At 30.5% G+C, this 13954-nt stretch overlaps 1 protein-coding gene across 1 annotated transcript; it reads right to left on the bottom strand.

Annotated features, from left to right (window-relative positions):
- Positions 1-10042: 10042 nt before the first annotated feature.
- LOC128187092 (uncharacterized) lies at positions 10043-13736 on the bottom strand. Its single transcript, XM_052857259.1, has 6 exons — positions 13308-13736; positions 13015-13073; positions 11181-11324; positions 10772-10877; positions 10585-10616; positions 10043-10404 (listed from the first exon to the last, which is right to left on the bottom strand). Exons 1-6 carry the CDS (start codon positions 13394-13396, stop codon positions 10043-10045), a joined length of 792 nt encoding a protein of 263 aa, XP_052713219.1. The 5' UTR covers positions 13397-13736.
- Positions 13737-13954: the final 218 nt, after the last annotated feature.

The following is a 13954-nucleotide window of genomic DNA, read 5'->3' as shown; positions in this document are numbered from 1 at the left end:
CCCTTCAAAATGATGGAAAGAAATATTTTAAAAACTATAGACTAAGTGTAATGTATAATGTACAAAATTCCATACATCTTTAAATCAACTTCATTATATATGAGAATGAAGTAATTCACTTAAAAGATAGTAGACTTCATTAGTTTATTTTTAATGACCTTTGCATGTGCTCATGATCTTGAATCTCTCAATAACCCTTGAATTTATTTGGAACTAAATTTTAAAAAAAATTGATAGCAGCCATATAATACCTACCTTAAGCAAAAGTCTGGACCAATGAATCCCTTAGAATACGTCACTTTTGGGCTTAAGATTGTAGTGCACATGATCTTTTTTGACAATTTACTTAAAAAAAATAATCGAACAATTACTTAACATAGTGGTACAAACCTATTGTTCAGTTAAAAGTAAATTTAAAAAATCAACACACATAATATTTTCAAAACATCTCAAACAATTCACATTAAAAATAATACAATGTCAATGGTTCTTCGAAATACAAAAGGTGCTTTAAATTAGCATGAATGAAATGTTATGAACTTGTAATGCAATTTACAGTTATTATAAAGTTGACAAATATGCTACCTTTAAAATCCTTTGATACCCAGATTTTGTGTATATATCTTTGTGTGCAGTTTTACTCAATTGAAACATGCTTTATGGTCAGCACTCAGCTATCAAAAACTCTGAAAATAAATAAACTTTTCAATAAGCCCAACAATAACTTATAAGTATATCTAGTAAAGTCGCTAAGTGGCCATTTTCATAAGAAAAATAGTTAAATCATGGTCAATTATAAATAGGTACTGAATATTTTCACTGACACTGTGAATGTTTGGCATTGGTCAGAAATGCCAGTTATAAATAAGATGGATAAATTCAGAAAGAAAATTATCAATCAATAAACTTACCGGCAAAACATATCATATTTACATAGCAAAATGTTTACCTGACTATAAGATATCTGCATAAGTTAGGATGATTTCTGTTGACCGATTATTTTATCCTACACACCTATACTACTATATTAAAATAATAGACTCGAATTGTTGGTCTTTAATACCGAGAAATCGGAAGAATACTGTTTTTTGTTTTATATATTTTATTCATTGGTACTTGTAGATTACCATTTTTTTTTATTTTTTCTCAGTTATGCTTCGCTAATTAATTATGAACGAAAATTCCTCAAAAAATCCCGGAAATCACCTGGAATTTTTGGATTTTACAATCTTACGCTTGCGCAATACATTCACGCTAACAGGATCTTTAGTTTATGTTTCCACAATATCACATCTGCATGAACAAACTCAGAAATGATAATACAAATACGGGTAAATTTTCATTGGACTTTTGCTATGTATTCTGTATATATATATTAATGATTTCTTATGAGAGAAAGTATAAAATAACAAATATACATTTCATCTAAGTACTTACTTTTGTCTTCGTTAAGACAAGAAATGTTTGATTACATTCAAAAAAGTTACATCATATTTGTTAGGAAAGTGAAGATAAAATATGTTTTATCGTAAAAATGAATAATGTTCTACGGACCTAGTTTTGCAAAGAAAAGGTGTTGAATTCTCCCATTCTATGGATTAAAATTTTAGTTGAAAAGTATTTGCAGTCTCAGAAAGGTTTGTTGTGATGAATTTGAGTGTTATTTTCAAGGCAACTTCATTAACTTTCTCCAAAATCGTTCCGGAGCGATTCTGCAATATTCTGCTACACTACGGGTATGAGGGAGGCATTCTAACTGTGAAGAGGGCATTTCCCGAGACACACATGCATTACATGTAGCTGTGTCATTATTGTAGATCCTCATATGAAGGAATTTTCATATGTGAATCATATGTATATTGTTACATATGATCCACATATGAATGTTCATATGATTCTCATATGATCTGCCACATATGATATTCATATAATTCAATATACATATGATACACATATGATTGTCAGATGATTCCGATATGAAAGGCAATATGAGAATCATATGTGGCGAAATTACCTATGATACAAGCATAATTTTCGAAGTAATCCAGAACAAGAACAAAAGAAATGCTCGAGATACACGAGAATAGTTTTCTTTCAGTAATTTGTGTATTTGTTCTCGTATGTGTATCTGTTGTAGCATTAATTATCGCCTGGGCAAGCACTTAATATTTTATTGCAGGTTTTGTTAAATTTAAATGAGCATTTAGATTTGCCACCAATTTTGACACATGTTCCTTCTGTGTAAAAATAATAGTTATAAAATATGTTTTATTATAAAAATATTTAGAAAGTTATTAATTCATTAAAATCATTAATTTTGAAGAAACACGTATTAATATAAAACTAATACATTGATCTCGTATAATCTGGGTATCATATACCTATTCAAAAAACAAAAGGGAACATGTTAATTTGTTATGCTGTCGATGTTTGATAGTCCCTTATATTACCTTATACAAACATAATGCATTTATGGTGTCAGAGCCTAAACACACATGTATAATAATCCTTCATATTCTTCAAATGTTGTGTGCTTGTTGTTGACAACTTCCCGGTTTCAGGTTTCCTGAGCAGGAAATACAATTAATGACCCCTCCTTCATTTAATAATTCTTAAGTATTTATAAGCATATGAACATTTTATGAAATTCACATTAAATTAATTTGAAATTGTTTGAAAACAACTTTTTATAACTACATGTAAGATAACTTTTCTATGATCGAAAGCTCTAAATTTGTGGAACAGATGACGACTACAAAATTTACACAACCACGTTCATACACGACGAGAAACCCCAAATACTAAACGCCCCCCTCATACTGCGTTTAAACAATACCATTCATCATTTGGACAGAAAACCATCTATTGTGTATGATTTTGATGCAGACTATCAAATCAATTAATATAGAATGTTTTCGAGCATTGTCTATTTTATTTATAACTTAATTTCAGGGTGTGCCTGGATATCATTTAAAGTTTTATTCAGTACTAAGTGAATATTTCTCAAGGTTCTGACTATTAGAAACCACTTGAAACTTCTCTGGGTCGGTTTGATATTTTTTCTGTCGCTGTAAAATGTTAAAAGGAGATCGTATGCTGGTAGGAAATGATATATAATGGAATGAGCTAATTAATTAAACATTTTTCTGCTTATATGACTACAATTTATTATATTTCAATTGAGAAAAAAAATTGCCGTACACTCTTTTCTTCACTTGCACTATTGGTAAGACGCGAGATAAACCAAAAGTAAATTTTCAAATGACTCAATAGAAATTTGTCAGATATCGTATTTTAATTCAAAATGATGCGAGAAAAACAACCATCCATAACATATTCGTGTTCATACCATTTTTTTTTAAATTACTTTTAAAATTGTTTCTTATGCAGAGATAAAAAAAGATCAAAATGTAAGAAGTGAACAGTTCTCAAAATATTATTCAGTTTACGACCTACTGTATATTCCTAATTAAACGCCAGGAATTAATATCCGCGTAAAATCGCGAGAAGCAACCCTCGCGGATTTTAAAATCACGTTTTTTATTTTTCAAACAGTTTTGTACTATAAGAAATTATAACAAAATGGTCCTAGCGATTATAAACTCTCGCGATTTGATACAACTCATGTAAAATAAGGAATACGGCCAACGCGGATCCCGTATTTTCCCGTGAATATCGTATGTGCTTTAGGAAGATCGTCTATATTCGAACACAAAATTATGCATAATTCAGACAGGTGCATTGAACATCTGTCATTCCTGTGTTAATGGGTGTTTAACTATTACATAACACTTCCTGTCTGTGACAGCACCTAAGCTTTGACGTTCCGTGAGAAATCTTATCAAATGTTGAGACACCTCTCTCTCTCTCTCTCTCTCTCTCTCTCTCTCTCTCTCTCTCTCTCTCTCTCTTATTTCAAATAACTAATATTTTATGTGAAGTGGTAAAACAGTTCATGTAGCCGTAACGGCATTCTGATTGAATTAAAAAACAAATTCTCATTTGTTTGAAATTAAATCATTCTATTCAGAAAATTTCGCTGTTTGTAAGAACAGACTATATACTTCTATTTAGCGGACGTCAAGTCACACTAATTGCTGCAGGGCACCCACCCCGACGGCATCCACCCAAATTATGTATACACATCCTGTATACGTAATGTTATGCAATTCCCCTTCCTCGGTTGGTCAACTGACACTGCAAAATTTTAATATGTGATTCCCCACAAAGATATGATCGTTCATATTTTTAAGTCCTGGGTTTTGAGCGGCCAACATAAATATTGGGCGACCTACTGAACATCATACTTTTGCTAAATCGGATGGGAATAAGTCAGTTTAAATCCACAAGATTTTAACATTAACATTTTCCTATACAGACTGAACACTATTTATTTTACAACTCTTTGATAAACAAGTTCTACAACTGATATTTATTTATCTTTCGTTGGCACGGATGTTAGCGCAAGGGGGTCATTGATGTGGAAGAAAACTTTAAAAAAAACAGGTAAACCATTACCCAATTTTGTCCAACGTTGGGCCAACTTTGTACGCCTAACACCGAACTGACACCAGACAAACACCTACCAAGAATTAGCTAGATCTACTCATGATATCCGTTGCTAAATGTTTCTTGTACAACACTTTTGCGAAATTCACCTTCGGATATTATCAGTGGGAGTAAGAAGTGGTGTTAGTGTTAAATATGACATAAAATTCAGTTTGCAATATTTCCTTTAGATTTTAGTACATAGTACTAAATGTATGCCAAAAATAATTCACATTCTTTGGATTTAATATCATATAGAACGTAATCAATATGTGTGAAGTAAGATTCAAATATACAATAATTTAGCAATGAACGTTTTTATTGAAACAGGGTACATATTTCATGTTTTTTTTAAATCTAACTAGTTCAACAAATACATGTACTTTCTTAACAAAAAATAGAGACTCAGGATCAACACTGATAAAAAGAAAAGAAACGTAGTTTTCTTTTTTAATTATATTAAGGTGAATGGCTATGATCGAACCAAAAGTTTAACTAATTTATATGTATTTTTTTATTCATAAAGAGTGAACGCGTTACTTGAACTTGAACAAACGGTAAGATAAATCTTAAAACTTGTCTGACATAATAGTCTTTAAAACTGCCTGTATATTTATTGATTTCTCTTTTATAATTACAAAGTTACATTCATTCTCAAAGTGGCCTTATTTTGTAATTCTTGACCTACTCGATTTTACTATTTTTGTGCCTAACTAAGCAAATTCGCAAATTGGAAGATTTATGCTAAAAGCAAATGCGACAAAACTTGCTTAAGAAGAAACAGATATAGCAGATATAGTTGCTTTCATGGAGTCCCCGGCAAGACAAATACTACCATTTTCTACCGCTTACTAACATAACTTCGTTTACAGTGAATTAATAAATAATTTAAAAACATATCAATTGCTCTATGATATATTCATGATAGTGTTTCTTAACTTTCGCTAATAAATGCGAAAAAATTTGATGCATTATACTTTGGTATTTTGTAGCATTGTAATTGATATATGCAATAAAAGGTGTTTGAAGCAAACTACTGACAAACAAATTGATAAAACAGGACTATTAACAGTCTTGCTTGAAATCAATCACTTGCACAGAATCTTTCATTCTCTCACTAGCAATATTGTTAATGGAATTATTAAAAAAAGAACTTACTTTCTAAGGTCATTGTTGTGTCCAATATAATTGACTTAAGAAATATATATAAACCACTTTAGGACCTTCACTCTTTGACTGTAGAGTTGAAATTAAATTATACATAAAACAAACTGAACTCTCTAGGAATTTGACCCTAGAATAACCAATGGAAATCCAGAATTCTTGTTATGACCAATAGACTGTCACTGACCTCTAAACTAGTTCTTATCTAAAACTAGTCCTAATGAATATTTAAAGTAAGCTAAGAAAGATAACTCTAATAATAAATTAGTAAGTTCCTGCTTAGTGAAGTTAGTAGTTTGTAAATGTACTACATGTATAATGTGTAGTTTAACTTTTAAATTGTTTTATTTATTTTAAAATATTTCATTTCTGAATTTAATTACTTAAAGTTTATAACCCTTAAAATAACACATTATCACATTAAGAACATAAAGTAATGTAACAAAATACTTCTGTTTGTCTTATACAGAATAGCAACTAGTTCTATTTTCACTTCAATATTAGTAAATCTGAGAAATTGAAAAAGCAGCTAAAATACACACGATCATATTAACTCACAATTGAACAATGAAATAAAGATATCCTCCGTTCACAACAACTTCGCAATTAAATCGGTCGTCAGTGTTTATTACGAATATACGTTTCCGCGTTTTGACGAAAAATAACTGTTTAGCTCTTGCGTAAGTAAGAAAATCTAGAGTTAGTGACGTCACATATCAATCCTGTTTTCTACACCGTGTTCATGTATTTATATTGTAATCAAATGTAATTTCAATTGTGGGCCTCTGACTATACTTTAAGCAACGTACGTTCTTTTAATTTAATATTTTAATTTAATTCTGCATATTCAGATAGATAGATAGATAGATAGATAGATAGATAGATAGATAGATAGATAGATAGATAGATAGATAGATAGATAGATAGATAAATTGATAGATAGATAGATAGATAGATAAATTGATAGATACGCAACAGGCAAAATATGCAAAATACTCTTTTGGTTATTACCTGCCATGTTACTCATAGTATAGTTGTGTAAAAACAATTTCCAATATCTCGGGGATATTTTTCCCCCTTTTTGTATCAAATATATACATATAAACATGTTTTTTGTGGATATTTATATTAAAACTATTCTTTAAAATATTCTATCAATATTTTGTGTGTAAATATTGTCTATTTTTGTGTCTAAAGAAATGATTTATTACAACATTAACAATTCGATTTACATTCATAGATATATACATCAAATAGCAACTACCATTTTACATTAAAAAAAATAAACCTTAAGATTATCCGGTGATGCAAACATAAATCATCATTGTATAATAAATATGATTGTGAAAAACAACTTACTTGAACAAAGAAAGGTCTAATTGAACAAAAGTAGTATATCACCTTGTTGTGGACCGGGACAAACTCCAGATCCTTTTTTGCAGGTGTTGTTACATTTTGATGGACATTTCCTCATACATTTTTTTTTCCATAGAATCCATCAGTACAAAGTTTGCTACAGTTTTTTCCATGCGTTCCCGGAGGACATTCTTCAAAATATATTATTTTATTGAAAATTTATTTAGAAAGACGTCCGTAAATTTTGTATTTATTGTTCAAAAAAGAATACCTATAAATCGACCTCCATCAAGTGTATAGTCTGGGCAGCATATACCTATTCTAAAACAAGAAGGAAATCTTTTTTTTTAAACATACTTATTAACTTGTTTTGTTGTCGATGTTAGAAAGTCCCTCACATTACCTTACCCACACATATTGGGGTCCACGGTAGTAGAGCTTAAACACACGCGAAGACTTATTATCAGCGTAGCAATCACATACATCTATTCTTCCATGGTTTTCTAATGTGGTGTGTTTGTTGCTAACAATTCCCTTTAGATTAAAACCTTTCTATCAAGATCCTTCACATAATAACATACTTCATTTAAATAGGAAATCATTTATCTTGTGAATTCTCTAAAATAACTAAGAGTAATGAGTTAAAAGTGTTTTGAGAGAAAATATATTAACCTTTTAACTCGTAATTAAATAACAGGATAACATGGCTTTCACATTAAAACTTATCCAGAAAAAACATACCAGCAAATGTATTTTATTGTTTTAAGTACTAGAAATTAATCACAAGAGTTTACAGGGCATGCAATTGATTCAGCGCTATGAAGGATAATTAGGAATACATATTTTGTGGTCACAATATTGGTCTCAACATAACTAGACTTAATCGGTTTGCTTCAATTGGAATATCTGAAGAGTTTTTAGAGCCTCCTTAAATTTATCAGCTTTACATACACTCTTTTGTAAGTTATCAATTAATCCATTTAACTGAATAATGTACTTTAAAAAGATTTTATTGAAGTTCGATGGCTTTTACATGCTTATTAGTCAATTAGTTTGGCTCTCGTAACTCCAAATAAACCTTTTCTCGATATACATCAGTCGAGATAATTTGATAATTTGAATGTGCCTTAAAAATGAAAAGCTTCATAATTTCCAACAACAAAACTTCTCTGTGAGAAATGAAAAAGGATTGATACAAAACTGGTGTATATTCTAACATGCATGTAAAATATTGTTTTGCACCCGCCTATGGTGTCATTCTGGGGTTGGTTTTCTGCATGTTTTTTTCTGTGTGATTATCATTATTACAATGTGCACACCTGTTGAATTTTTTTTTTCGTTTTTTACTTTTGCGTAATTGTTTCCGAATGCCTACTTTTAAGACACATAGTTGAAGATTGAACATATAGAAAATAACTGTGTTCATGTGTAACACACAAGGATACTTTGTTAATCTCATTTTATACCAGATTTATAGACAATAAGCATGACATTATCTTCGCATAGATCAACATTCAAATAACTGATGTTTATAGCATATTTCTCAGCAACAAAACTTGATTAGAGCATATTTTTTATCATTTTAACATGTGCTACCATTTTATCATAATTTTAATACCATAGTTTAAATAAGAAATTTTATTCATTTTTCTTAAGAATAATTCGTAATCGAGGGCATAAATATAAAAGTTATGATTTATATGTGTTTGCGGATAGTTGATATATTATTAGCACATCGAGTTTTAGACAGGAATAAAATTATAAGAGCCTTTATTAGAAAGCTGACATCGATTTAGAAATGTTACAAACCGACAACAATACAGTCGATCAAATTAATCTTAATTAAACTATGGCGGTTTATCTCCCTTTATTAGTCCCCTACAAGTTTTCGGGGACTAAAGCTTTCCTTTGCGTCCATCAGTCCGTCTGTCTGTCCGTCCGTCCGCCCGTCTGGCTGTCTGTCCGTCCGTCTGTCTGTCCCACTTCAGTTTTCCACACTTTTTTCTTTATTCGTTTGAGGAATATAATGAAATTTTCAGAACAGCTTCGAAATGTCAAACTGTAGCGTCTGTTTGACATATTTTCGAGAAAATTATTTTTTTATATTCCAATTTTTTAATGTTCGGGTTCGTTATCGGGCTCGGTGTGTATCAAATAAACGAGGAAAGTATGTTGTCAATAATAATATAGTGAATTACTTGGACCATTATATGTAAAATGCTTAAAAGAGAAACTTTGCATTGACAAATATTTAAATATTACACTTTTCAAACACTGTGTGCACTTGAAGTATTGGTGTGTCGTCAAAAAGTCATATATTAACCGTTTATAGAAAAGAAATAGGGTGATAAAAAAAATAAAGTATTCATACACAAATAAACAGAACAAGTAGCGAGTAGTTCATTCATTTTTTGGACGATATGGTTAAAAATTTATTAAATACTGTGTCAGCGATTCTTTTTCTTTCCCTGATATTAAAACAAACTACAATTAAACTCATTCGCATTTAACTTTCATTATCTCATAAAAACCCGCTAGATTGATTTCCCCTCAGAATGGAAGTTTCAAATAATCTTTAAGTAAGTTTAGTTGAGTTTAAAAAAGGTAACAACTAGTCGTTTGACCCTTCAAAATAACCTTGGAATATTGATACACCTGTCTTGTTATTAGGATCTTTTTATTTATGTCAAACAAATTCTATCAACATTAAAAGAGTATGCTTACTTAAAAACAATTCTTTTTTAATGTTTAAAATACTTATTATACATATCACATAACATCAAATACACAAAAACAATTTCCTTCAAACGATTTCAGTTCTTCTTCATGCATTGCTTTTGTTTTTGTTTGGTCAGTTTATCAGTTTTATGGAAAACTACCTTGTCGTAAACCTTTTCTAAGAAAATTATGTCAAACATTAATTCTTGCAGAATTATTATCTTGAATTGCTAATATTTTGGGTTGGGACTGACGTCTACATTCGTATCTTTTTTACCTTTGTTCGTAAGAGAGCATATCCATCCTCCGAAATCACTGTATCAATCAAAATGCATGTACTCTGCTTTTTCTTCAGCAATAGCCGACTATAGTCTGCAACTTCATTTTTAGCATTACCAACGCCCTCAATATGTGGAAATTTACCGTCAACAGGATTTCCAATCTTTCTATCTCCACTTGATTGAAGGCTCGTACGATTAGTACTATTACGATTCAATTGAGAAAAACGAACTTCATCGTAAACTGAAGATACATTATTCTTGTTGGCAACTACTTCTTCTGCCATGCAATTTTGTTGCTGAACAATGTTGCATCCTTGTGATTTTTTTGCATCTCTACCTGTAATAATAATACAAAATACGAAAGTATATGCATAACTTATTTTTTCCTTCTGTCTTTAAATTTAGATAATTATATGAATTTCAAAATAAGGAATAATATATGATTACATGATAATAAACATTCATAAACATATGTAAAACCAATCTGAAATAGTTCTTCGAATTGTAAATACATTACCTAGACAGAGATTCGCTAAACGTTGCAAATACCTGAATTATTGTTTTTAAAGTTGAGACGTTATAAAATGCTGTTACAATAAAACAAGTTGTATTTACATATTATTGCATTTATATACAAACAACAAGTGTACATATTATCAACTATGTATTACAAATCATTTGCACAATAGAATAGTCTTTGTTACCGCTTTATTCCCCGTCGGAGGTAAATTACTGCACAAATGACGCTGACTACAAAGAGCACCAATATACTGAGGCTTACTACCACCCAAATGTGATCTTTCTCGTGTGCTGAAAAATGGTAACAATTTTAAGCTTATTTAATTCTTGTATAAAGTATATCGATTTGAACGTGTCTGATTGTCCGTAATATGCAATTGTAAAGACAACTAAATCAAAGAGAAGGCATACACTAGAGAAGTGTATAATCATATAAGTCACAATTTTAAACTAAATCCTAGACTTTCACTTCCTCTCACCATAAAAGTAACTTGATATGATAACCTTATTGAGTATTATGCGTACTCGTTGTTTTAAAAATCAAAAAATTAAATTAAATCTGAATTCTTTAAAAGCTTTGTAAAAGCAACATACATGTCTTATTCTGTCGAGTCCTACAGCCAGTATGTTCATTACAAATGTGAGCCTCACATTCACATGGTTTTGAACAGAGATGACCGTAGAATCCTCTTTTACAAGATGAATGACAATTTTTACCAAAGCTTCCATGTGAGCAAACTGAAATATGTAAGATGATGGAGTTATATAAAAATTTATATTAAACACTTTCACATTCTAGTGATTTTAGACTGAAAACTATTAATAGACTATTTTTCCAGCTTATCTATTGACAAGCTTTGTCCTGAGATAAGAGTCTTTGTTGTTAAATCATAGTTCCATTTTACCTATTTACCTATCAGTGAAAAGTAGTTGTTTTGTTGGATGTTTACCCAAGAGGCCAAAGAGCAATAATGCCTCATTCGACAACAATCTTTAGTGGACCTATATAGCCAACAAACTTGCAAAGAATATTTTTTATTTTCTAAAACAAATGTTCATTGTTTTTCTAATTGTTTTAGCTATACCCAAAAAAGTTATCACATAATGGTGTGGCTTGATGGAGTATTGGGGTTTTCTTCAGTTTTAATGCATGGACATCTCTATTTTTTATAAAGCCACATACAGTGTTGTTAAAAATACATTTCAACTTTATTGTTATATTTAAAATCACAATAAGAAAAAATATGTTTCTTTAACATCCCCTATATCTTGTATTTCATTACATACATCGTCATAATTTCTAAATAGGCAAAATTGCTAACGCACCATTTACTTTTTCTTTGATTGTTTTGGATCTGAACGCAACAAAGATTGATTAATATTTAATTTTGATAGTTTATTATAATACAGAAAATGAAACATTATTTGTTGCAAATTTATTGACCAGTTTCTTCGAGTATTGTTTATCAAACATTGGTACACCCATTATGTGATTCACATATTAATATGTGACCTATCTATATATGGCCGACATTTGCTCGGAGAAATGCGATGTGTCCTTCTCGTTGCCTAGTATTTACGCGGCGCTTTGGAATTCTTGCTCGGTCTTCACACTTCCGGTTTGTACAAATATCTAGTAAAACCTTGCAATTGACGTGTGACACTGTGGCTACCAAAAACTGACAATGTTTTAGTAGAGAAGCATACTACATCATATTTAGCCAATATCACTGGTATTCGTTAAATCATTAACATTTTTTCTAACCTTTCTAGAGGAGCACCCTGCAGAGACAATACCAACTGCCCTGCCACGCTCTTCTGTGGTCAAACGCGCACCCCGTCGGGTTATTTGTGAGGTTTTAGTAATGCATGCATCAAAAATAAGAACATAAAAAAGAAAGTGAACATTTATTTTCCAAAGAAAGTATGAGCACGATATGAGCATTTGTAAATAAATAATAATAATAAATAAACAGTTACGCTTCGGCTAACATTGCTTCCATTTTCCGTTTGGGCATTTAAATGTCTTTCTTATAATTAAGGTCACCTATTTAAACGTTAAAATCATCTTTAAAAAAATTAAGGATGTAAATATTATTTCATTTTATTATATGTAAGCAATTCTGTCTAGTGTATATCGTAATAATTTCTAAATGAGCTTATATTTGTGTTGTTAGTTTAGAAATTTGGCTCACTGATTCACATACTTCCTGGAATAAAGTATTAATTGGTTTATCAAACAAACACATCTAATTAAGTGAATAATCTCCTATTTCCTGAATTAAAACACCCAGTGATATAGGAATTAACAGATAGATAGATAGATAGATAGATAGATAGATAGATAGATAGACAGATAGACAGATAGATAGATAGATAGACAGATAGATCGATCGATCGATCGATAGATAGATAATCAAAAACGTACTTAAACATTTTCCAGCGCTAGAGTCGAAATATTCATTGTAGCCACAAGTTCCATTAAACCTTAAATTTAAAAAGGCGTGTTTCATTTTACAAATTTATGGAAACAGACATACATTTATACAATTTATGTGATGTAACAGCAAGGGTTGATTTTACTTTCACAAATGGAAGTATAACACCAACATTCATAACTATTTTTTTCAATAAAATTTAATTGCCTATTTTTTTTTACCATATATATTGGGCTAGACTTATCCTTTTATTAATATTACTAGATAAGAAACTTAATCTGACCTGTTACATTTTTTTGCAGACAGTGATGAAAGAAGTTCAGTAATCACAATTGTAGTCCCCAATAAAGACATGCGGTTTGTGTCAAACATTGTAATTGGATAAAAGAGTCCTCAATATAGCTTCAACAGGAAAGTAAGGAACAAAATGAAATCATGCTTACAGAACACGTATTCAGAGTTCATCCTCTGGTAAGCAAATGAAGAGGATAAGGAACTTCCAGATATTAACGTTAAACCAAAGAGATTAAGAGTTTAACAGAAAGAAGATTTACTAGGAAATGAACGTGCTTATTTATACTATTCAGCATCATTACTAGGCTGAACAGGATTTTAATTAGTCGCACGCACATTTGTTGAATACGTAATGAATTGAAAAAAAATCGTCTCACACTATTGTGTATGTTTCAAAATTAATAGAAAATTGTCAAAAAAGCATAACTTTACTACAATTTCAAGCAATGTTTAAAAGAGAGAGAGAGAGAGAGAGAGAGAGAGAGAGAGAGAGAGAGAGAGAGAGAGAGAGAGAGAGAGAGAGAGAGAGAGATTTTGTTGAATCCCCATGGGTACCAATTGCACTCCATTCTTAGCAAAATCTATTTTTATGTCTATGTGAGGCAGAACGTATTCAAATATTTGTACATAAAAAAA

Source organism: Crassostrea angulata, chromosome 6 (assembly GCF_025612915.1).
Source record: "Crassostrea angulata isolate pt1a10 chromosome 6, ASM2561291v2, whole genome shotgun sequence".
Classification (NCBI taxonomy): domain Eukaryota; kingdom Metazoa; phylum Mollusca; class Bivalvia; order Ostreida; family Ostreidae; genus Magallana; species Magallana angulata.
Note: the sequence above shows the minus strand (reverse complement) of the source record. Positions and strands in the feature narration are given on the sequence as shown.

Bases quoted from the DNA above. Each gene is read 5' to 3' on its own strand.
- LOC128187092 (XM_052857259.1), bottom strand. From the start codon at position 13,396: ATGTTTGACACAAACCGCATGTCTTTATTGGGGACTACAATTGTGATT. The intron at 11,325-13,014 runs GTACGTTTTTGA...TACATATTTCAG, and splicing joins TAGCGCTGGAAAATGTTTAA to TTTGCTCACATGGAAGCTTT. The intron at 10,878-11,180 runs GTATGTTGCTTT...ACCATTTTTCAG, and splicing joins GACTCGACAGAATAAGACAT to CACACGAGAAAGATCACATT.